This window comes from Dreissena polymorpha, chromosome 7 (assembly GCF_020536995.1).
Source record: "Dreissena polymorpha isolate Duluth1 chromosome 7, UMN_Dpol_1.0, whole genome shotgun sequence".
Classification (NCBI taxonomy): Eukaryota; Metazoa; Mollusca; class Bivalvia; order Myida; family Dreissenidae; genus Dreissena; species Dreissena polymorpha.
In genome coordinates, this window is record NC_068361.1 from 110,486,154 (window position 1) to 110,511,249 (window position 25,096).

General features: G+C 35.0%; 1 protein-coding gene across 4 annotated transcripts in view; it reads left to right on the plus strand.

Moving 5' to 3' along the window:
• Positions 1-25,096, plus strand: part of LOC127837356 (uncharacterized) — a 133,567-nt gene that overhangs the window by 8,399 nt on the left and 100,072 nt on the right. For all 4 annotated transcript variants that reach the window (XM_052364321.1, XM_052364319.1, XM_052364320.1 and 1 more), the window contains exons 2-3: positions 22,139-22,222; positions 23,234-23,362. In XM_052364321.1, coding sequence (XP_052220281.1) covers positions 22,139-22,222; positions 23,234-23,362 — 213 coding nt within the window. The remainder of the gene's footprint in view (positions 1-22,138; positions 22,223-23,233; positions 23,363-25,096) is intronic.

The following is a 25,096-nucleotide window of genomic DNA, read 5'->3' on the forward strand; positions in this document are numbered from 1 at the left end:
TGAGCATTCTATTGTTGTTGATAAAAAGATGTTCTTCTTTCCTACATTAAAAAAAAACGTTTTGTTGAAATTGCTGAATCAGAAGAATGTTCAAATGATGCAAACTCTTATGAAAGTTCCAATTTGAAAAAGTTGTTTGAAAAATTATGGCCAGAGGTATCCTTTATTCATCAGCATGAAAAGCCTGACCTAGTTTGTTCGTCTAGTTTGACTATTAATGATGCTGTTAGAAAGTCAAAGGAGATGGAACAGGTCATTCAAGATGACAATGAGTGTTCATACGACCAGAGTCAGAGGACGACACAGATGAAGCTGTAGTTCATAAGGCGATAGGTATTTTGAGAAGACGAATTATAGAGAATAAACCTAAATTTGATGATTTCTTTTACGCTCCAGAAAAAATCAAATTGTCAGATCAGAAGCAGTTTGTGGAGCCTCTTCTCTACAAGGCAGTGTGTTGGTTACATGACAAAAATGCTACAAGGAAGCTTCTGAGAAGACCATTACAAGATGTCTAGCTGTTGCTTGTGACCTAACTACAGTTGTCACGTAAAACCCATCCCCTAAACACCTGGGCTTACAGATACAACTCAACAACGAGTTTGGCAGCCGCCATCTGATTGAAGATATGTACTCTCTTGTTTATTCCATCTCATATCCAGATCTTCGGTTATTCTTGACATTAGCAGCCCAACAGAACATTGCATCACACAAAATAACAGACTCTGGTGGCATTGTACCAGACAATATACTACCTAGAGACCAAAGGGGGAAGCTTGTAGTGGCAGTTGCTGATAACTGGAATCTGAATGAGCGAACAGTTGATGGTTAAAGGACGACTCATGCGATGACAAGCATGTTGGTCAGCAGTGCGCCAGCCGAGTCAACGAGGATTCCACGACTTCCGAAAGCAACAAGTAGGACGTTTGACAGTCAGTCACTTCCTGGTTTACAGGAGTTGTTTTTCAGTGTTTGTAACTTGAAAACATATTTTGTAATTTGCATCATTTCTATTAGTAAATACAATGTAAAACCTCATAATTTATAACATTTGTAAATAACGTTTATGAGTCTGTATCAAGCACTTATACCTGGTTAGATTTGATTGTTGAATAAATATGATACATGGAACACTGCATAGCTGTTCTTTACATTTGCCTTGATAAGTCTTAAAGTATTTATTAACGATTAGAAGCAAACTTATTAAACTTGATGGTTATAATGCCAAATGACTTTCCACAAACCAGGAAAATGGCCACATAGCGTATGTAGTCTTGGTTACCATGGTTATCAACACAATTTTAGGCATTTACTTTTGTTTAAAATGAAGCTTGTAAATGTTGCTATATAATAAAGAGGTTAGTTATCACAGCAAATGTAAAGCATTTGAATTAAAAAAGAAAATGATATGTCAATACTCAAATTTTCGTTTATTTTTCCATTTTGACCATGAAATGACCTTGACCTTTGGTGACCTTGGTGATCTGTTTGGTAGAAGCCGCCCTATATCAATGGATTACTTCTATCAGATATTAAAGGTAGTACATATAGATTTTCAATAAACATATTCAATTCATCTTTATTAGTAATTGAATCATAAAACGGCGGCCATCTTGGACGCCATCTTGGATTTCTAAGCCCTCCAGCACTTTCCAGAAAAACGACATCTTGTTCTGAAATCTACAGACCCTGACGAACATTTTTGTATATTAAACCCTCTGTTTATGAGTTGTGGCCAGTTGGATGTTATAAAGCTTAACAAATTTGCAGCAATATATGTGTTTTACATGCTAGCGCATTTAAAAATCCAGTTTCAAATACATTGTTGACAAGCATTTTTTTAAACAACTAAATACAACTGAAAAACTTAAAAACAGTATACCACACAGATCCGTTGAAAAACGTATACCACACAGATCATATTACTGTAAGAATAGTTTTCTTGAATTTTGTTTCGTAAATAAATAACAGAAACCTGAAAATGGATGGAAAATGATATAGTGTAAGCTCCGCCCATAAAATTTATTTCTTAATTTCACCAGAGGTGATGTTTTTGTGTAAAAAATAAATAATGTCCCCACACTGATCCTACCCTTTTCTAACCGTTCAAACGCGCGGTTGCACTTTACTGAAAAAATACTTATTTGTTTTATAAAATCATGATACCTATAGAAAACTATCATGAATGAGCGGGCTCTCCACTTTATCCCATTAAAAGTGGTGACATATTAAAAAAGTTATCCTTAAAAATCTTACCTTCGTCGCGCTTTTGTTGATATTTTACTCCCCACAGAGATCTTAAAAAGTCACGTGGTATAGGCACCGTGACATTGTATCAGAGTAAAGGTCGTCGGAAGACTAAATACTTATAATTTCACAAAACAAAACTATAAATACTCGTATTCTTTTTTAAAATAAGAATTTAATAAATGATATTTCAAAAATAATAAAACATATAATAATTTGAATATTATTATAAGTGGTGTGGATGCGATAGTGTTATTTTTCATCAACGATTGAAATTTAGTGTAAGGGGTGCATTGAATCAGTTATAAAACAAAGCCCTAAAATAGCTCAATACTTTTCAATCTTGAAATACATTTTTAATTTTCTTTTACATTGAATGAATTTTCGTTTCGTTAACATTGAATGAAAATATTAATAAATTTAAGCATTCAAATTGAAAAAACACCTGCATATTTTGCAAATTGAACTGTCTTTGCATGTACACGTATATTGAAAACTCGTCTGTAGTGATAATGAGCGATACAAATCTAGCATTTTATGATACCATTAATCTACACATTTAATTTATTTAACGCAAGTATTTTATATCCCTATAATGACCAAACGCGATTGCTCGTTTTCATGATGATGTTTCAAACACTGCAGGAAAGCAGGATCTTTACACATTATAGCAGAGTTTACATTTGCAGGTACCCGTTAAATACGTTAATTGTGTAGCAGTAAATGTGTACAATATTTTAAATGTATAGTTATTAAACACTTTATTATTATGTTTAAACTGGCAAATATATATACTTAATAGTTCCTAGCTGTTAATCCATATCTTACAAATGTCTATTTTTAAATATGTTCAAATATTTTATTAAAGCAACTGTTAAGTTTTTTGATTACCGGAATAAACCCCCTTCGGAAGAAACCCCCTTCCCTAAAAACGGCATAGCGGAAGAAACCCCCTTTCACATTTTGCATACGCGGAAGAAACCCCCTCATAAGTTTTGCATAGGCGGAACAAACCCCCTTCGAGTTTTCAGACAGGCGGAATAAACCCCCTTCGTGTTTTCAGAGAGGCGGAATAAACCCCCTTCCTAAGTGTTAAGTCTTTCCCGCAGAGGTAGTAAAATCCCGACTATTAACGATAAAAGCTCTCAATAATTTCTTTAACACAAACCTTGCCATTTTTTCTCTTGTATCAAATAAATTTCGGCATAAGTGACTATTTATAGACTTAATGAAATATTCCCTTCGAACATGCATCAATACCCTGACTAGTTGTGTGCTTGTTACAACGCTCAATACACCCACGCTTTCTATGCTGCATAATTTTCGCGCCCTTTTTATTGAGAAACAGAGTCAACTCAAAATAGAATTTACACTGCACAAATATTTTAACGTTGCGGTAACATTTACATTCGGAAGTGCTAATGTAATTAAACAAAACTGTTCATAACTTCACACGAGCCGCAATGGCGCCGATCATGACACAACTTCTCATCATTATCTACAATAGCCGGTACATTAAAGGACCTTTTATATAATTAAATGAAGGTGCGAAAATCTTTTTCCAAACTGTTATGTGCTGAGTAAAGAGGTGTATCGGCCGTATGTTCACAAGTTGTTAATGATGAGATGCTCGTGTGAATTTGTCTTGCACTCGTTTCAGTGAGATTATACCATTTTATATGCGTTAGCTTGTACTAGATTGATAAAAATAACAAAAACCCAAAATTAGCGCCCTGAGCTGATAGTGACGAAGATATTTGGTACATATTTTCCTTCAATAACCGAAGAATTCGTCTTTAAAAAAAAATGAATCATGCAATCATGCTTCCCGGGAACTTTCTGAAAATGAAAGTGAATTTCTGTAAACAATTACCGTGCGTTTGAATGTAACTAAATCGTCTGGAAGGGGGTTTGTTCCGCTATGGAAGGGGGTTTCTTCCGCCTATGCAAAACTAGCGAGGGGGTTTCTTCCGCCTATGCAAAACTAGCGAGGGGGTTTCTTCCGCGTATGCAAACTATGAAAGGGGGTTTCTTCCGCCCTGCCGTTTTTAGCGAAGGGGGTTTCTTCCGGAGGGTTTTTTTTTCCGTACACCAAGTTTTTTACTTACTATGTCGAGAGATGACATGGAGGTATCATAAATTGTGTTTAATGACCAGACACATGTGGTTTATGCAGAGACCCCATACAGAGTCATACAAGTATAGGTCCCTGTTTTCTTAGTAATTGTCTGGACAGTATCCGATCATATCGAGATAATTATTTTGTGATAAAGAAATGGGCAATTAAACACTGTGTTAAAATGCTGAAACAAAGAGTGTCAAAATTGGTGTGAACAATTAAATAAAAAACATTAACATTTATCAAGAGGATTTAGTAAATCTGTTACAAGGTAAGTTTTTACAGACAAATTGGTTCAAATCAGTTTCTATATGTTGATTACATAAAATCAATCAATTTGTTGTTTGTTTTCGTCCTTATTTGTGTTCGTTCATTGGATTCAATTTAATCTGAAAGAATTTCAATTTCTGAGTATTTTTTGTTCTTCAAAAGGGTCGCGAATATGTTTGTAACCTTATCACGAAACGCTTTATCAATGCAAACAATAGCAGAATGGCCGCAGTTTTGACGGCCAAAATTTGAGCATGCGCAAACGTGACGTCATTATCGGAATCCCCAAAACCTCCTATACTGTTTTGCGATAAATATGCACTTAGGGTATTGTAATGTATTATAAAAACAGTACACAAAATCAACAATTTAAACATTATTTTGGCAATTTCGAATAAAATATTTGAAGTTGCAGTTTTGAACTTTAAACAATAACTCAAACGAAGTCTTGGTCAGTACGTCGATGCGTCCGTGTCTCAGTTCTTCAGGCTAATAAAAATCCAAACAAAGAAACAAACACACACAACGCCTAGTTCTAACGCCTTATGTGGATTAGGAAATTCGATATCTTGACATATATTTACAGGAACTTTTAATCGTATATTTAAAGCACTCGCCATACTTATTATTGTGTATGACAATGGCATATATTCGTTATTATAGATTTTATTCTTGTTTATTTTGACAGCGAATAAAATAAAAATAAAATGACAATATATTTAAAACATGTAGAATAACACACACAAACACACATGTAAGATCACCTGGACACGAAGATTTCAAGCTTCGCAATTGTGATAACCCTATGTACGACGTCCGTCTTTGTGCGGTGTGCGGGGGTTGGGGGCGTCGTCGTCAACCTTTAGCACGTTACCACTCTAGAGGCCACAATTCTTAATGAATTTGGACGATATCTAGACCGCGGTCGAATCTGTGTTACGTGCGTCTAACAACTAGACCACCTTGTTAAATTTTCCCAAAAAACTTGTTACCACTATATGGGAAACAATTTTGACTCAATCTTGAAGAAACTTGGTCAGAATGATTATCTCTTGACTATATATAAGTTGAGCTATGTCTAAGTCACTAGAATTCAAAAATAAGGTCACCAGATCAAATCATCGTAAATCCTTTGTTAACATTCAAGTAATAACTTATGTACCAAGTGGGGCAACTCTTCATATTGAATATATGATTCGTTGCTATTATCTCCCTTTGAATGCAGTATGCTATTCTTGGTAGTTAAGTTTACTTGTGTGTATCATTTTAATTTTATTGTTATTCGAGGTAATATTAATTGAATGCCTCTTTCGAAGAAGCGGACACATTGCACTCACTCAGACTGAGCGGATGCGCAGGCTTGTCTGAAGCTACTCCTTGCGAATATGACATAAGAGTCATTTTCGCATGACGCGGTTAATATGACTTTGTCTAATATTATTTTCTTAACATTTCTATTAAATGCACTGGCAGTAGTCAATAAGATTGATAGGAATTTTCAAAACACGTGTTTCTGTCTGTGTGAATATGTACCGGTATCTATAATTTACAAGATGAGTTTAACGGTTAACACAAATCAAACTCAAAATGGCATAACTACTGTTTTTGATTTCTTTTTGATAACAACTAAATTAATAATCACAAACAATCAGTGATTATGATAATTATGAGAGTGAGAGGCGGGTAGATAATTACCGCGCGTTCTTACGACGAGTAAAGCCGGAAGCGACGAATTCGTGTCGAGTATCTTGAGTCGAGTATCTTGACCAAAGATATAACCAGGCTTTGGTTTCATGAACAAATGTTAGGAATGACATCATTTGACGTCGTCGACGTCTTTCATTTCAGTTGACTTAAGCCGGGTCAGCGTTGATGGGTTTATGCTAAAAGTGTTGTTCGAAGAATATGCGGACTGTTATAAAGAATGATATATACAATAGTACAGAATATTCTTCGCTCTCTGTTCACATTAAATGTGTATCTGCAATATAAAATGTACGTTTTTACAACAATGTCTGTGTTTTATGCGTTTTTCTAGATCATCACTCGTATGTATCGTCAATAAAACTAATTATCTTCAGGAATGGTACTTTTATGATCTCGATTTTCGAGAATTAAACTGTGACTTAATTGACATAAATCGGTAAGCAAGTGTTCACAGAAACTGAAACAATATACAACAGATAAGTTCAAATACAAATTTATCTACAAAAGACTGCACTCCACTATTTAAAACAAAGCAAAGTAGAGTGCACATTTGAAATACAGATTTATGTGCTTTGATGTGATATGAACCGGTACGAACGTTGTGCATGCCTCACACTTTTTCGGATAGACCAGCGATTATTTATATTTCATTGAAATAAGTGGATGTGTCGTCAGTAAATGGACCACTAAAAGAAATTATCGCATCTGTGCTAAATTAAAGCAGATGAAACACATTATATACTTATTTTAGAATCTGCTGCATTTTCCTTGTGAATGTTAATTTCATGTACAGTTCAAATAGTTCACGAAGCAATTTATGTTTTCAAATAACAAAATAACTACTAATTATGAATAGAGCCGAGTCTGTAAAGTACATATAAATAACATAATTGCGATGGTAAATAATACTTCGGGAACATCATGAATAATGTGTGGTAATACAAAATAATGTACCAATTGATGTCTTACATACATTTGAACACACCATCGCTTATCATTATAAACACCTTTGACGGATAGTTCCGTTCTTCTGACATACAGTCATTTCACAGATTAAAAAAAACACGCTATAGTTTTATAATAGGTTAACATTTTGAAATAGTTAAAATTATCGCTTAAACAAATAATTATTTTTTCAAATTCATATTCTTGATTGTAGCGAGTGACATCGACAGCACCCGGTCGTACATTAAATGTACCGTGTTCATTGAATCGCCTAAAAAAATAGCAATTTCAAAGGGCGAATTAATTTAAAATGTTTATTATGTTAATTTTGTCCTGTTTTTTATATGGCTTATATATAAAGTGTATATATCGTAATACATTTAATTCGGAAAATCGCAGATTCACTAACGTTAAGACACTCAGTGAGATTTCTGAAACCGGCCGTGGATAAAAAAATAGTTATTTCAAAAAGTTAAGTAATAATTGACGTTTATGTTGTACTCATATTTTGTTTCGGTGTATAAAATAAGTAATTCCGATACGTTGAAAAATTTAGTTTGTTTATTTGCAAATAAATAATTGTAGTGTTGTTGCGATACAAATAATATATACGTTAAACAAACAAACAATATTTGCTAAATTTAAATACGTTATTATTTCCTTGCTGATTTCACGGCGAGGTGAGATCAATAAATTATATAAATAAATCAATACTTTTGACGCGAAGTTATCACAAAGCGTCGTGATTTTTTTAATATAAACACTATAAATTGTGTTACGTTATGAATATTATTGTACTTTTTTATATTTAAATATTGAACATTATAGTTAAATATATAAATCATATCAGGTTTTTGCTCATCGTACATTATTATGTGCAAATGAAGTAATTTGAGAAAGGCAGTGGCTAGCCGTACGGCCCTGTACGACTAGCCTATTGGCTAGTCCTACGGCCCCGTACGGCTAGCCTATCGGCTAGTCGTACGGCTCTGTACGTATAGCCTTTCCTATGGGAATTGTCTAGCCGTACGGCCTAATAAAGTATAGAATTGTCATTCAGTGCTTTAAATCAGTAATTAGTTTTTTTAAGCTCATAAAAGTACACAAATTATTCGTCTGTTTCTGCTTCATGTAATACGATTTCTAATTTGATTCTTTAATCAGTCGACGATCTATGTAAGGTGTGAAAAACTGTTTTTTTTGGCTTCCTTTCATGTTATACGGTTTCTAACTCGATAACTGTGATTTATATTGATTGCTGTAATTGTTGTAATAAATTAACAGTTCATATCCCCCTTTTTACACCCTTTATATACTATCTCAGTAGCTGAAACAAATGCACTGATTATCTTGCAAATTTTCGTCCCGTAGCGAAAAACAATTATCATCTAATCAGCCTGCGTGATAGCACACAATTGACATGACGCCTTATCAGTGATCGCTCCGCTCACTTAATCACGTGGCTCAGCGGGAAGAAAACCTAGACAAGCTTACACCAAAATGGCTTCTTTGCCTATAGACTGCATATAGATTTACGCGATATTCCGGATGATTTTATGGACTTGTTTAACACCATATTACACTTGTAAAGGGGTAGATGCCATTTAGTTATTCTGCAAATGCAAAAAATATACGATTAAAGAGAACATCATCTATTTATAACGGGTAAATTGGTACATTAAACACGCTCTCAAACGCTTGCGCGCTTACCGAAATCGAACCCGTTATTACGTGTAATGGTGGTATTTGCAATAAATTAACACTTCACCGGTATTTACCCGTGTTATTTACAAAATTATTACCGAAACATTCCCCCCCTACCTGTGTATTTGACACGAAATAGCGCTTTATAACTGGGAATTCGGTGAAGTTTTACGTGCTTTCTGACGCCGGGTGGGTACCTCAATCCCACATGTTATTGCGTATAAAAGTGATATTAATCATATTAAACATTGCTTATGGGACATTTATCAATCACTTTTAATTTAAAGCGCAAAAACAACACAGTAAGTTTGGACATTGTCTGATATATAATTAGCGTTGTACGAAATGGAATACGGTCAGGCTATTATAAATTAATAAGGCTACCAATATCAGACGCTCGCGCAGGTACCGACTTCCCTGAAGTTATCGCATTTATTGGTAAACTAATATCAGTAATAATAACTCTTTTACAATAGCATTTATCGATACGTCTTTATTAAAATAATAACAAAATGGTTTTCACTTGTTTCTGACACACACAGAAACGCGATTTTTAACGGGGATTTCGTAAAGTTACACGAATTGGATACCAAACTTCTCAATTATTTTACATGCACACGTGACATAATACATACTTAATAATGCTTAGTTATTGCTTATATGACATTTCAAGTTTGTGAAATAAATTAATGTTCTATAAAGGGGATCTCGGTAATTCTTGAAGCTTCCACTCGCTCTTGTCAAGACCGCATTGCCGCGTTGGAAATGGTATAAATTTAATTCATCTAACTTATCTTTCTGGATACCAAATGTCAGAGTTGCATTAACCCTTTTTACACCGTTTTTGCCAAATAATAATAAATAAATAATAATATATCACATGTCACCTTCAAATAACATGTATGATGTCAATTAAGTGCATTACTATCAGAATAATAAAACACAGCATGAATTAGGCTTCATGCTGCGTTTTATTTCTCTTTAAGTAATGCAGATGAACCTCGCTTCTGATTTAGAAACTGATAAAACTATTTTTTTTTAAAGTGGAATATTGTGTGAAAATCCGATCGATAACATAAACTTTTTAAATCTGCTAGTATATCCGATAAAAATATATTATAATTGTCTTTGACAGTGTTGACGTTCAGCTGTTCGTGGTGACGACCGCATGTATTTATACATCTCTTACACTTCTCAAGATCTCTTTTCGGCTTTGGAAACGATATAAATTAAATGTCACCAACTAATCTTTCAGGATATCGATTGTCCGAGTTACATAATCCCCATTGACACCGTTTAACCATTTTTAATCGTTTTTTAAAGAGGAAAACAAAAGAAACTCGTTGGAATAAAATTGAACCTAAACATGTAGATTGTCTAGAAAATGGCGGACAGGTCGTTGCTAACGAGTGCGCCCGATTAATCGGTCGCTGATTGATGGATCAATTCTAGTGGGCGGAGCGATCATAGATAAGGCGTCTTGTCAATTTTAAGAACATGTATTAGCATGTTTCCTCATGACGCAATAACTAATCAATATATTTATTTGTTATAACAGCCGTTCGGCTGGACTATCCCCATAGGAATGCTATACGTACAGAGCCGTACGACTAACCGATAGGCTAGCCGTACGGGCCGTATGACTAGCCATTTGGCTATTCGTACGGGGCCGAACGGCTAACCACTGCTATTGAGAAAATATGAAAACATCTTTTATCATAATATAACGTAATAAATATTATTAGTAATATTTAAATATAAATAATGAATAGTATTAGTAATCATTATATATAAATGTTAAAATAGAATTTTGAAAATTATTATTGGTTCTGGATCAGCAATTTGGCGTGTATGTCGACATTACCTTAAGGTGGTAACAGGTGCCAGTACAAACTGAATATGTAATGAAGTTTAAATAATTTCTTATTGAAGTATAACTTCATTATCCCAATCTAGCTCAGCCATCAAAAACGTCAGTTGAAATGGTCAAATATGCTTATTGAAGCGCAATCTTACAGCCCCAAAAGTAACAATCTAGACATGGTCATCATAACCATTCGTTGAAATTGGTCAAACGTAAATCAGTAGTTTTCAAGAATTTAGTTACAGGTCGTTTCCGCCTCTTCACGAGTTCAATGGTATCGACCTGCCCCTGTGAACTTTCAGGAGGAAATATTCAATTTTGAGCCAAATTAGGTCAAATTTACCTCGGCTGTCCGGGTATACGCCAAAGAGATAATTTAGATCCACATTGACCAGCGAACGATGGCCAATGAGACCTTAATGTGCGCTGGTAGACAATAGGAAGACAATTCATGCCTGGTTGTCCTTAAAAGGACATGAGCTAGATTAGCAGAGCTGCCCGCAGAAGTTCCCCTACCCGACAAGTCTTCAAGAAATTTTTCTGCGGGTGACTCTCGTCCCGTTCTCGACGTGCACGCTCCACCACTGACCGAGGGTCAAACGTAAATAATTTTATTGTTTTTCCCAGGAGCTCAAAGGGGCATGGCGCATTACTTTCAAAAAGGGCATTTTAGCGCGCAGTTTAGGCAAAAAAGGGAAAAACCGTTCCCTGAATACCTGAATTACATGGCAACATGTAATCGCATCTGAAGCAGTTGTGGAAAAAATAACATATAAACAAGCACATTTAAAGGTAATTGATGTATTAAATTAATTGTGTCACTTTTCTCCTGTGTCATGGGATGGAAGCATAAATGATTTGTCCAGTCAATGAGTAGCTTATCGGGAGATAAGTTTTGTCCATCGGGGGAGGAGTTATGGTCAACCAATCAAGAAGGTGATAAGAACTATCTCAATTTTATGTTCATTTACCTCACAATAAAATCCTATGCTTTGTTGTACAATTCATACGCACATTGGATCGATAGAACACTATATACTGATAGCTTTATATCATTTTTGTATTGTACTCTACTTAAGAAGAAAAATAAGTAGAACTTAGAAATTATTCAGAGACTTTACTTGTTTAAAAGAATAGTGTTAGAAAAAATGACAACAGTACACATGTTAGAATACGTGACTACGGTACAAACACATATACATTTTCAATTTCTAAATATATACCTCATTTCCACACAAACAACGAATTATTACACCCGTATAATATGACCCACGGACTTGTAAACTTTTACTTGTTTTGAATCTCTTTTTTTCTTTCAAAACTATCGATAAGATCGATAATATATGCTAATATTGTTAATACAATCAGATTTACAAGTGTAAGGCAACTGATCAATGTTTATTTTATGCTTTCTGGTGGTTAAAAGAGAAATATCAGTGAACAAAAACTGATAATTCACTGTTTCACATATTTACTATCAACAGTGAAAATGTTTGATAATTTGGATTGTTTTACCGGAAATATGTGTTCACAAAAATACAAAAATAATTATTTGTAAGCATAAATTTAAAAAATAAATATGTAGGATTCGGTTAAATATCGATTTTAATTCACTCGTGATCATATTTTTTTTCTATGATCACTCGTGAATTAAAATCGATATTCCACCAAATCCATCAAATATCCTCTATTTAATAAATGATCAAAATACATTTGGTGAAACGCAAAGAAATCACATCGCACCGTGAAATTAGCAAGGAAACATGGCTCTCATTAATTTTAGCAAATAATTATATTGGTTTATTGTGTATTAGTTGTAACACAACAAACTATATAATAATTTGTTTGCAAATGAACAAATTAATGATTCATTTTTGAATATTTGTTCCTTAAAAAGGCCCAAATGTTGAAAACGCGAATATTTCGTTAAACAAGATATATTTAAGATTTAACAAACGTGCCATTTTAAATAAAGACTGAGGGAGACTTTTTTTTCATTCATTTTATATATATTATTTTATACGTCTTTTCTACAAAAAAGAAGCATTATTAAACGCGTACTTGTAAACTTTCATCAGCTTTCATTTTTTGTTTATTTTCAAAACTTTGAAGATCGATAACATATGCTTATATTTTGTTTTTATATATATAAGATTTACAAGTGTAGGGCAACTGATCAATATTTAATGATTTAAAACCATTTTTGTTTTTAATTATACGCAAAGAAATCACTGTGTGCACCGCGCCGTGAAATTAGCAAGGAAATAGTAACTCGCTGTATTGCATATGTTATTGCATATGTTATATGCTATATTTAGTAACGAAATTGGCCGTTTTTTCACGAATAACTTCTGTAACTGTAAAATCTCGGTATTGGCATTTGTGCCAAAAATCGGTTATTTGCAAACTTCCGGTTATCTCGCACCTGTTGTCCAGTCACGGCAGATCGTCGGCACGCGTTGACGTAACGTAATTGGCGACCGGAGCTTGAAAGAAAATGGCGTCTGAACAGGTTTTCGAATCGCTAGCGAATTGTTAACTAGATCAAGACAGCATCATTAAAAATAATGGAGATAATTTAGCTGATTCATGAATTTGTCGATGCAAACAAAATCAAAGCGCTGAAGGCGCTCCAGTTGTTCGCAATTGCATAACCTTTGACGCAACTCATTTTTAGCTCATCTATTTTTTGAAAAAAAAAATGAGCTATTGTCATCACCTTGACGTCGGCGTCGGCGTAAGCGTCGGCGTTGGCGTCCGGTTATGTTTTGCGTTCAGGTCCACTTTTCTCAGAAAGTATCAATGCTATTGCATCAAACTTGGTACACTTACTTACTATCATGAGGGGACTGGGCAGGCAAAGTTAGATAACTCTGGCGTGCATTTTGACAGAATAATGTGCCCATTTTATATTTAGAAAATTGAAAATTTTGGTTAAGTTTTGTTTTTAGGTCCATTTTATTCCTTAAGTATCAAAGCTATTGCTTTCATACTTGCAACACTTACTAACTATCACAAGGAGACTGTGCAGGCAAAGTTAATTAACTCTGACTGACATTTTGACAGAATTATGTGCCCTTTTTATACTTGGAAAATTGAAAATTTGGTTAAGTTTTGTGTTTAGGTCCACTTTATTCCTACTGTATCAAAGCTATTGCTTTCATACTTGCAACACTTATTAACTATCATAAGGGGACTGTGCAGGCAAAGTTATGTAACTCTGACTGGCATTTATACTTTATACTTAGAAAATTGAAAATTTGGTTAAGTTTTGTGTTTTGGTCCACTTTACGCCTAAAGTATCATAGATATTGCTTTCATACTTGGAACACTCGCAAACTATCATAAGGGTACAGTAAAAGGACAAGTTGCATAACTCTGGTTGTCAGTTTTACGGAATTATGGCCCTTTTTTGACTAAGTAACTTTGAATATATGGTTAATTTTTGTGTTTCGATCCTCTTTACTTCTAAAGTATCAAGGCTATTGCTTTCAAACTTCAAATACTTTCATGCTATCATGAGATTACTGTACCTTGTAAGTTGAATTTTACCTTGACCTTTGAATGACCTTGACTATCAAGGTCAAATTATTAAATTTTGCTAAAATTGTCTTAACTTCTTTATTAATGATTAGATTTGATTGATACTTTGACAAAACTACTCTTACCTGACATACTACAATAGACTCCACCCAAACCATCCCCCGTGCCCTCCCCCTCCCCCCGAATCCCCCCACTAAATTATTTAATTTTTAATATTTTTAAGATCATCTCACAAATGACCACCACACCCCCACCCCACCCCCCATTTTTTTTAAACGGTTAAAAAACACAAATATTTATTTTTATTATTTTATTTTTGAAATACCGTCCAACCATCGCACCCAAGAATCCCCTCCCCCCCACCCATCCCCCCCACCCCCGAAAAAAATTATATTTTTTTGCATTTTTTTCGCATTTTTGGAAGATAATGTAATAAATGTCCACACACCCACACTATACACCCCTCTTCACTCCACCCTCCCTCCTTTGTGATTGAAATTGAGAGTCCCTTCACCTTTAAAAAGAAAATAGATGAGCGGTCTGCACCCTCAAGGCGGTGCTCTTGTTCAAAATTATTTTATCGCTTTTTGAATCGCAAGTTTGAAATATACACAGCCCATTTAAATTTATGAAGAGTGTGTTTGAACGCACAGGTCGACATGTGTGTGCACTGTTTATCATCCTATTGATGTTATAGAGATAACTAAGACAACATAACAACAACATGTCCCTTTTTAGACGTTCTGAAGGCATGGACAATATTATGAAAATTGTATAACGAGAACAAGTTAATATAAAATAAAATCTGCAATAACCATCATATTAAATGAACCATGTTGGAATATCGATACCTATCTCATTATGAATAGAATTTCATGATGGGGTTTCCCTTTACAAAACTTTTTTGATACCATATAACAATTCAAACTATACAAGAAGATAATTGATGAAAATTAATTAAAAATAAATCGCGAGCAATACTTTTAACTAACATTAGGTAGTCATAAAGATTGATATAGAACACTAATGCGCTTTTTCGGGGTAGCTGTTTTAACAAGCTTTTCACCTTAAATGACATCTCCGTAACGCGAGCAGATCCGAATGAATACATTCGAATATTTCAATGGCTGATTCGAGAAAACTTTGGCCAGATCACTTCGTCTGTGCACAGCGTTATGGATGTAACACAAATTGTGCCAAGTTACAATTACGCGTAAACAGGTGAAGAAATAATGGTCTATCGATAAACATGTATTACAAAGTTTTGCTTTCAAGATGATGAAACAAAAAACTACCGACAGAGTATAGTGTCACGATAAGGGGGAAATCGTTTAATTATTTAACCACACATGTTTGCCGTACTCGGTCAGCCCGTCTGGAAATTGTTCCTGAACGCCCGAATAGGCTACCCTTATTTGTCAGATTGCTATTAATAACACAGATTAAATTCAATTTTATACTGAAAAGCAGTGTGCTAAAATGTGTCAATTACAACACGCAATGATATTTTAAAGACCCGCGTCATGGGAACATGGGTTTTATGCCATATGCGGCCCGCATAGCTATAGCACAGCATGCGCATCTCGCAGTCTGGTCCGGAGATGCATAATGAGACCATTACACCTTGCGTGATTTTATAGCGGACAGCGTCGCCTCTGACCAGGTTTCCAAATTGCGCAAGCTGGTCTTGAGCTACGCTGGCCGAAACGCCATAAGACCTATTTTCGCATGACGAGACTATGAAAGTTTGATTTGAATGTGTCGAAAGAAAACTGCATGTTAAAAAAATAAAGAAATGCTATATATTTCTACGAACACAATTGTGTGGTTTGACTATAATAATACATAGTCATGCGGTGGATATGTGACTGACAAGTGGGAAAATACACAATAATTTTCAATTTTATTATTCAGAAACGTAAATTTTCTAACTTTATTTCAAAGTAAGCATTTACGCCGAATATTGTCATCACCCGTGCAATTTAGAAGACAGGAGAAATCGTCACGAGTCGCATATTCACCGCATCAGCTGCTGTGCTGCGCGCGCATGTGTGTATGTCATTTACTCTGCGTCTTCGCGAATGCATCTACTGGATGACCTGCACCTGTGACCTTTGAGGAGAGCTGTTATGCGATTTTAACGTAACACGCAGTGGACTATTTTCATGACGCAAAATTGCATTTTGATTCACTGGTGGTTAGCGTGAGTGTATCCGTCGATGTGTTTGAGACTAACTAGGAATTAATCACAACATACATATAATAATAACTGTATTGGTATCAACGAGCATTGAATAAAATTCTCAAGCAAACCACGTTAATTTTTTGTTAATTATTTTTCGACAGAATATTTTAATTTCATTTATTTCCATTTCATCTTCATTCATTTTTACGTAAATGTGTAACTTCTCACCTCCTCCCCCCGGTCACCAATTTTTTTTACGAACGTACCATGTAAGCAAATGTTTGACGCCAAATGTCAACCGATTTCACTTTACTGCAGTAGCGTTTTACAGGATATGTCTCGTGTCAGTTATACTATAATACTCCCCTTTGTGTCATAACAACATTTATCTTGATTTCGAAACAGACGAAATATGCATGCGTGGATTACGTTCGATATTAATGTATTTCATGCATACGGTAATTTAATCTTAACTTTGTTTTAACATTTGACATTATTATTAGTTAGGAAAGAAAATTAATATTTGACGAATAATAATTAGCACTATCGCGTGAAAGTGTATTGCAATCTCGACATCCCATTGGTGATGTTCCATGTATTAGCACTATCGAATTTTTCCCAAGAAATTTTATGCTTCGTTTAATTTCTTTCCATTTGATGTTCATTCATTTGCATGTATTGACATGAACGTGTAACTCCTCAATCCCCCCACCCATCACCAATATTTTTTTACGAACCAACTATGTAAGTTGATTGCTAATCCTTACTATTCTACCGAATCGAAGTCAGAAGTTTTCGATACAGCTTTATGCATTAGCGTTTTACAGGAAATGCCACGTGTCAGTTAAGTACACGGTACTATAAAACTCCCCTTTGTGTCATAACAACATATTTATCTTTATTTCGAAACAGCCGAAATATCTATGCGTGGATTGCGTTGGCTATGAATGTATTTCATGCATACGGTAATTCAAACTTAATTTTGTTTAAACATTGGACATTATTATTTTTAAGGAACGAAAATTAATATTTGACGATATGCACTATGACTATCGCATGATAGTGTAAATTTCACGTGTCACTTAAGTACACGGTACTATAAAACTCCCCTTTGTGTCATAACAACATATTTATCTTGATTTCGAAACAGCCGAAATATGTATGCGTGGATTGCGTTGGATATTAATGTTTTTCATGCATTCGGTAATTCAAACTTAATTTTGTTTAAACATTGGACATTATTATTAGTATTATTAGTATTATTACGATACATTACTTCACCTGACAGTAGTGTTTGGCGCCAAAATAAAAATGGAATTTGATACAATGACATAAAGTGTACACTTATTTAAGGTAAGCATGGACTTGTCATTGATTTAAGATGCTCCAGCGTAAAATTTTAATATTATAATGGGGATTGTACAGCATGCCTGTAAATCATAATTATGTATTAGTTCAACAAGCGGTGCAAGCGCAGTGTATAGCCATTATGTGTTTTACATGCTATCGCATTTAAAAATCCCGTTTCAAATACATTGTTGACAAGCATTTTATAAAACAACTAAATAGAACTGAAAAACTTAAAAACAGTATACCACACAGATCCGTTGAAAAACGTACACCACACAGATCATATTACTGTAAGAATAGTTTTCTTGAATTTTGTTTCGTAAATAAATAACAGAAATCTGAAAATGAATGGAAAATGATATAGTGTAAGCTCCGCCCATAAAATGTATTTCTTAATTTCACCAGAGGTGATGTTTTTGTGTAAAAAAAATGTCCCCACACTGATCCGACCCCTTTCTAACCGTTCAAACGCGCGGTTGCACTTTACTGAAAAAATACTTATTTGTTTTATAAAATCATGATACCTATAGAAAACTCTCATGAATGAGCGGGCTCTCCACTTTATCCCATTAAAAATGATGACATATTAAAAAAGTTATCCTTAAAAATCTTACCTTCGTCGCGCTTTTGTTGATATTTTACTCCCCACACAGATCTTAAAAAGTCACGTGGTATAGGCACCGTGTTATAGCCCATATAGGGGCATGCATGTTTTACAAACAGCCCTTGTTTATATTTGCGATTCGGTTAAAGATACTATAATTTGGATATTGGACGCGCATGCGTTTGGTATGGGCCGTTATTTACCGTTATGCCATTCTGTTTTGATTTTTGTTAAACGTCAAGCTCATTTTGTAAAAGCTAGTTTCTAAACCACACACTTAGAAACACGTGTTTCTAAAAATCCAATTTATTTTATTGAGTGTACAAAAGTGTGACAGAAATGGTCAATGATACTAATAGACAAACTCATATGAGCCACTTAACGTTAAATGAGTCTAATGCCATAATGGGACCTCGAAACATGGCGTGACTTTATAGCGGACAGCTAAACTGGACATAACATACATGTAAGACCCATTTTCGCACATTATCTTATTAATGTGAATATAACTTTGAATGATATATACAAACAAGTATTTGCCACGGAACTATTGTCAAAGTGATTCACTTTGTCTATATTGATAATGGCATAGGAAATTGTTAAGATCAATATTCATACTGTCTTCATTTTCTGTCGAGAAATGATATGTTATCATGATTATTTGTCAGCGTTGTGTGCAGTATAACAGCAACAAATGCGATGCATTCAGTTGCATAAACGCACAAAATGTATCATATTGATCACCATTATTTATTATGCCCTCCGCCCCTTCGAAGAAGAGGGGGTATATTGCTTTGCACATGTCGGTTTGTCTGTCTGTCTGTCGGTCTGTCTGTCCGTCCACCAGTTGGTTTCCGGATAATAACTCAAGAACGCTTGGGCCTAGGATATCATGAAACTTCATAAGAACATTGATCATGACTTGCAGATGACCCCTATAGATTTTGAGGTCACTAGGTGAAAGGTCAAGGTCACAGGTTTAGGTCACAGTGACTGGAAATAGGAAAATGGTTTTCGGATGATAACTCAAGAACGCTTACGCCTGGGATCATGAAATTTCATAGAGACATTGGTCATGACCGGCAGATGACTCCTATTGATTTTCAGGTCACTAAATCAAAGGTAAAGGTCACAGTGACTTAAAGCAGTAAAATGGTTGACTGAAAAAGGAAAATGGTTTCCGGATGATAAGTCAAGAACGCTTACGCCTGGGATCATGAAACTTCATAGGAACATTGGTCATGACTGGCAGATGACCCCTATTGATTTTGAGGTAACTAGGTCAAAGGTCAAGGTCACAGTGACTGGAAATAGATAAATGGTTTCCGGATGATAACTCAAGAACGCTTATGCCTGGGATCCTGAAACTACATAGGGACATTGGTCATGACCGGCAGATGACCCCTATTGATTTTTAGGTCACTAGGTCAATGGTCAAGTTCACAGTGACCTGAAGCAGTAAAATGATAAAATGGAAATAGGAAAATGGTTTCCGGATGATAACTCAAGAACGCTTACACCTGGGATCATTAAACTTCATAAGGACATTGATCATGACTGGCAGATGACCCCTAGTGATTTTGAGGTCACAAGGTAAAAGGACAAGGTCACAGTGACTGAAAATAGGTAAATGGCTTCCGGATGATAACTCAAGAACGCTTACGCCTGGAATCATGAAACTTCATAGGGTCATTGGTCATTACCGGCAGATGACCCCTATTGATTTTCAGGTCACTAGATTAAAGGTCAATGTCACAGTGAACTAAGTGTAAAATGGTTTAGGCGTGGGATCACGAAACTTTATGGGGACATTGGTCATGACCGGCAGGTGACCCTTATTGATGCTCATGTCACTAGGTCGAAGGTCAAGGTCACGGTGACTCAACACAGTAAATTGGTTTCCGTACACCACCACCACCACCACCACCACCACCACCACCACCACCACCACCACCACCACCACCACCACCACCACCACCACCACCACCACCACCACCACCACCACCACCACCCACCCACCCACCCCCACACACACACCCACACACCCACACACACACTACCACCCACACTCACCCCCCCACCCCACACCCCCACTCACCCCCCACACACATACCCACACACCCGCACCCACCCCACCCACCCCCACACCCAACACACCCCCACACACCTCCACCCCTCACCCTCCCACACACACACTGGCTGCCACTACAACTCACACCCATATGGGGGCCATGCATGTTTTACAAACAGCCCTTGTAAATCTATTTTCTACGTCGGGTATCTTCTTTAAATACATTCCTCTTTTATATATTTAAGTAACTGTTACAATATTCTATACCTCACCTAAACAATGTGAAATCCCTTTATCTTGATTTTAAGTAGAAGCGTTTGGATTGTCATATCACTTGCTAATGGATTAATTTAAAGCAACATGAAACAAGAAATTGAGACAATAACTCTTTAAAAAATCATCGCAAAGAAAAAATATTGTTAAGCAAGTAGGGGCATTTAGTTAAAGTTAAAGAAAAACGTAGAAGATACACGACAAATGCTGTAATATATCAGTCGGTTTAGACATCTATTTATAACCCAGTTAATGCCCATTACAGTTAGAATCGAAAACGAAACTTCTTCTTGGCATGTATCAATTTTCATATATTACGAACCAGCTAACTTTAAATCTAAATTAACAACAGTGGTTTGTAACGTCATTTTCATATACAACACCTGTGAAAAGATTTCCATTTTAATTTACTGCAATACAGGCCTTGAAAAAACCTGTATAATGTTTTATAAAATTACCAATATATGCTTTTGAACAGATCCCGAAAATGCAAGACGATAAATGACCACCTGCGCTTTTTTTTAAAAAGGCCGCATGTTTGTTTCAGTGTATCATTATCCTTCAATACTTTTTAGAAAGACAAATCAAATGACGTACTCAAAATCGTCGGAAAGTCTGATAGCCGTTGATGATTTTAATATGAACATGATCGTATAATACTGTGATTATGCAAAAAAAAAAAAAATGATAGCACAAATATTGGTTTTGGAAAAGTTTCGTCTGTGAAATCTGATTTCGTCTGTTGTTTCAAAAGCGACATGGTGATTATGTATTTTATAAGTTCCATTTTAATTATATATATTATGCTTAGTGATGCCAACATTCAAACGACGTTGATCATGTTTTGATTTAGTTTACATTGATGCGATGGTTGCAAAAAATGGTTTTAAAAATTATCGATGTATGTCTTATTTTTATAGTCTCATGTTTGCACGTTATCACTTATCGAGAAGCTAAGCACTTTGTTTCCGTAGTCGTTTTATTTGAATTATATGAAAATAGCATTGAAATTACTTTAAAGAAAACAAATGATGTTTAAGTATAAGATTGCTAGCACAATTTCTGACCGCTTCAGGGTTTGTAAACAACTCGCGGTAGGTCTCAAATGAATCAGGCATATTCATACAATGTTAAGGTACATTGTTTAGACACTTAAACTGAATTGTCATTAGCTTTAACAAAATTTCTACAAACGTTTCTAATGTTTTTACTTTCGTATGTAAATACCTGTATACTAATCTCATTTTCACTTTTAGTGTAACAGACCACGAAGGACGACCACTTTCAGAAGAAAGCGATTCAGATTCACCCGAGAATTCTGTGCAATCTTCGAAATTAAGGTAACATATATACAAAGTATCTGAATCTCAAATACAACTATCGATCATTTGCGATTTGCATTAAATGCAATTTTTTTCATTTCGTGAAAAATGGACCTTTTCAACTTTGTGTTTAACTGTTGAAGATCCATTATATCCAATGGAAATTAAGACCAGAAGACGGAAAACAAATATTGACATATAAACTAGATGTGATGCTTATATGAAATACCTTTCGGTACAGCCTTGTTTAATTTCGATTAACCTATATTTTGAGTATGAAATAATCAAAGATGGCACTAACCTGAGTTTTCAGGCATGGGGAAAAATATTGTCCTGACAGAAAAATAAAAGGGCTGCACAAATTATGTGATCAATATGTTTAATATGAATATAGGGAGAGCAGCGAGTGAAAAGTTTGTCAGACTAAATTTGAATTGCTCGCCATTGCAATGTGAGCTTTTTGGGCCGCCGTGTGTCGTGCGTCGTCAGACTTCAACCGAGCATTAACTTTCAATTTGAACAGCGTCTCCTCCTTAACGATGGGCAGATGTTTACGAAATATTCACACTTATAATGTGTGGATGACTTTCTTTTGGAGATTAAATTGTTCCGATTCGCTGCATATGTAGATATATGATGATGATGATGATGATGATGATGATGATGATGATGATGATGATGATGATGATGATGATGATGATGATGATGATGATGATGATGATTATGACGATGACGATGACGATGATGATGATGATGATGATGTGCATTATTCATGTTTTTGTTACAATCTTTTATTATATATTTATCTACACTGTTTTGAGACTATTGTTTTACTCATGTACAAGTTGGACTTAATATTGTCGACTCAATCAAATCGTAACGCTTTGCATTTTAGAAACTTCCGTACATGCAATCTGAAATTATTTAATCATATTTGACCAATACCTATCCATATGTCACCTACTCAATCAGGATGTCATCTTTATTAAAATGACATGCATTATTAATGACTTATTTTATTCGTTTCAGCACACTTGGTAAAGAATCACCGATGGCATCGTCACGAAGGTCTTCGCGTTCTCAAGAAACGGCAGCATCATCTGCTTCAGAACCTACGATACTCTCAAGATGCTTTAAATGGTGCAAGTCAGGACAACGGTACAAATACACTAATATATATAAATCACGTACATCTGGCAATACAAAATATAACATGTTATACTCGAAAAAGTACAGCTTTTCCGGACAGTAACTACATCAATCATCATGCAGTTTAAAATAAGTTCACCGCCTCTGTTCACAATGTGGACAAAGTTTTTACACGCAAGTCCACATAGGAATTGACCTTTCTTAGAGGCAATCATGTTTTTTTTCTACATTGTGTAATATGAGCAAATATTAACATTAAATTCTCTCTGATACTGTTTATGTTATATACTTGAATACTTTAACGTTATACAAATTAAACATGCCTATCGAATTGAAGCCTTGGGTGATTTCGAGTGTTAAAGATTGGTTATATCGTGCTACATTCAGAATCAGACAAAAGCAAATCCGCTAGACACAGCTTGAAATATATTATAAAATTCACAATTCAGTATTGTAATTAGTTATACCTATAGATAATTTGACTAAAATACGGATAAACAAGCTTGTTTAAGTACACATCATACTAAGGTCGGGATTGCAATTGAATTCTCACGTAGTTCAATATAATGTTATGTCCCGCGACAAAACTGACTTGCGGGAATTACTAAGTGAGTCGTGGAATCGCATTAGCAAGTCGCATGAACAAATTAAGTCGTGGGAACGGGAGTGCGCTTTTCGTCTAACTTTTTATCTCCAAATGCTGTAGCTCCTTTTATAAGATCGCACAATGGCGTTATCTTTTAGGCAGTTATTACCTTTTCATTACAACTTCATATACAAGTCCCTGTTTTCAACTCCTACATTTTGCGAGCGATGTTCATCATATATTAACAGAATAATTATCACCAAGAGCTACAGAGAAACAATGCACCCTATGGGGGGGGGGTACACCGCCTGTAACAGCTTTAAAAAGAACAACTCGTGTTCAGCAATTATTTTTGAATATCAACTGAGCCGTTTCTCAGGAAAAGAATACTTTTCCCTGGATAATTGCATCTATTAAATTTGATGTTTTTAAACCACTTGTTTATGTAAAGAAAGTGTTTCGAAAGACAAACAAACTTGTTTGGAGGTATTGTATTTTTGCAATCGTTTGCAAATTTCTGATGAAAGAAAACTAAAAAGCATAGCCTTTTTTGTAAACGAAATAATGAAAAAGAAAGATGTGCATCAAAATTGATGTTTAAATTGGATGTATCACAACTCAAAAATAATATGTTGTTACTTATATATTCTGCTTTTTGGGCCGGTGGAATTTATTTACAAATACACTCTTGTCTTGTCTTGTGTGCAGAGTTTATGCAGTTGGTATCGGCTATGTGCGCAAACGTGCATTATACCGTATACACGGGACTATATCTGGGCGGCAACACTCGTTAATATTACATGTTACTCTCTGTTAGTAAATGCATGAGTACACATGCATACAAAATACAAATTCAATTACACGAAATTTAGTAAATTAGATACTGCCACTAAACATACAGTACACTTTACATTACTTACAAAATATCAAAAATTAAAACTTCCAATTAACAGTTCATTTTGCTTTACTTTCGAGTTCGCTAGAAATTATATTATATCGCATGTTTTGTTCTGCAAAGGACCAACCCTGAGCGTGTTTTAATTAGTTTTAGGCTTTTAATACAATCAAGCTAAATTATTAAATTAAAACTTATAATATTTATGCATTAATGGGTTTATTCAATGCTAAGTCATGCTACACGACAGTTCAATGTATAG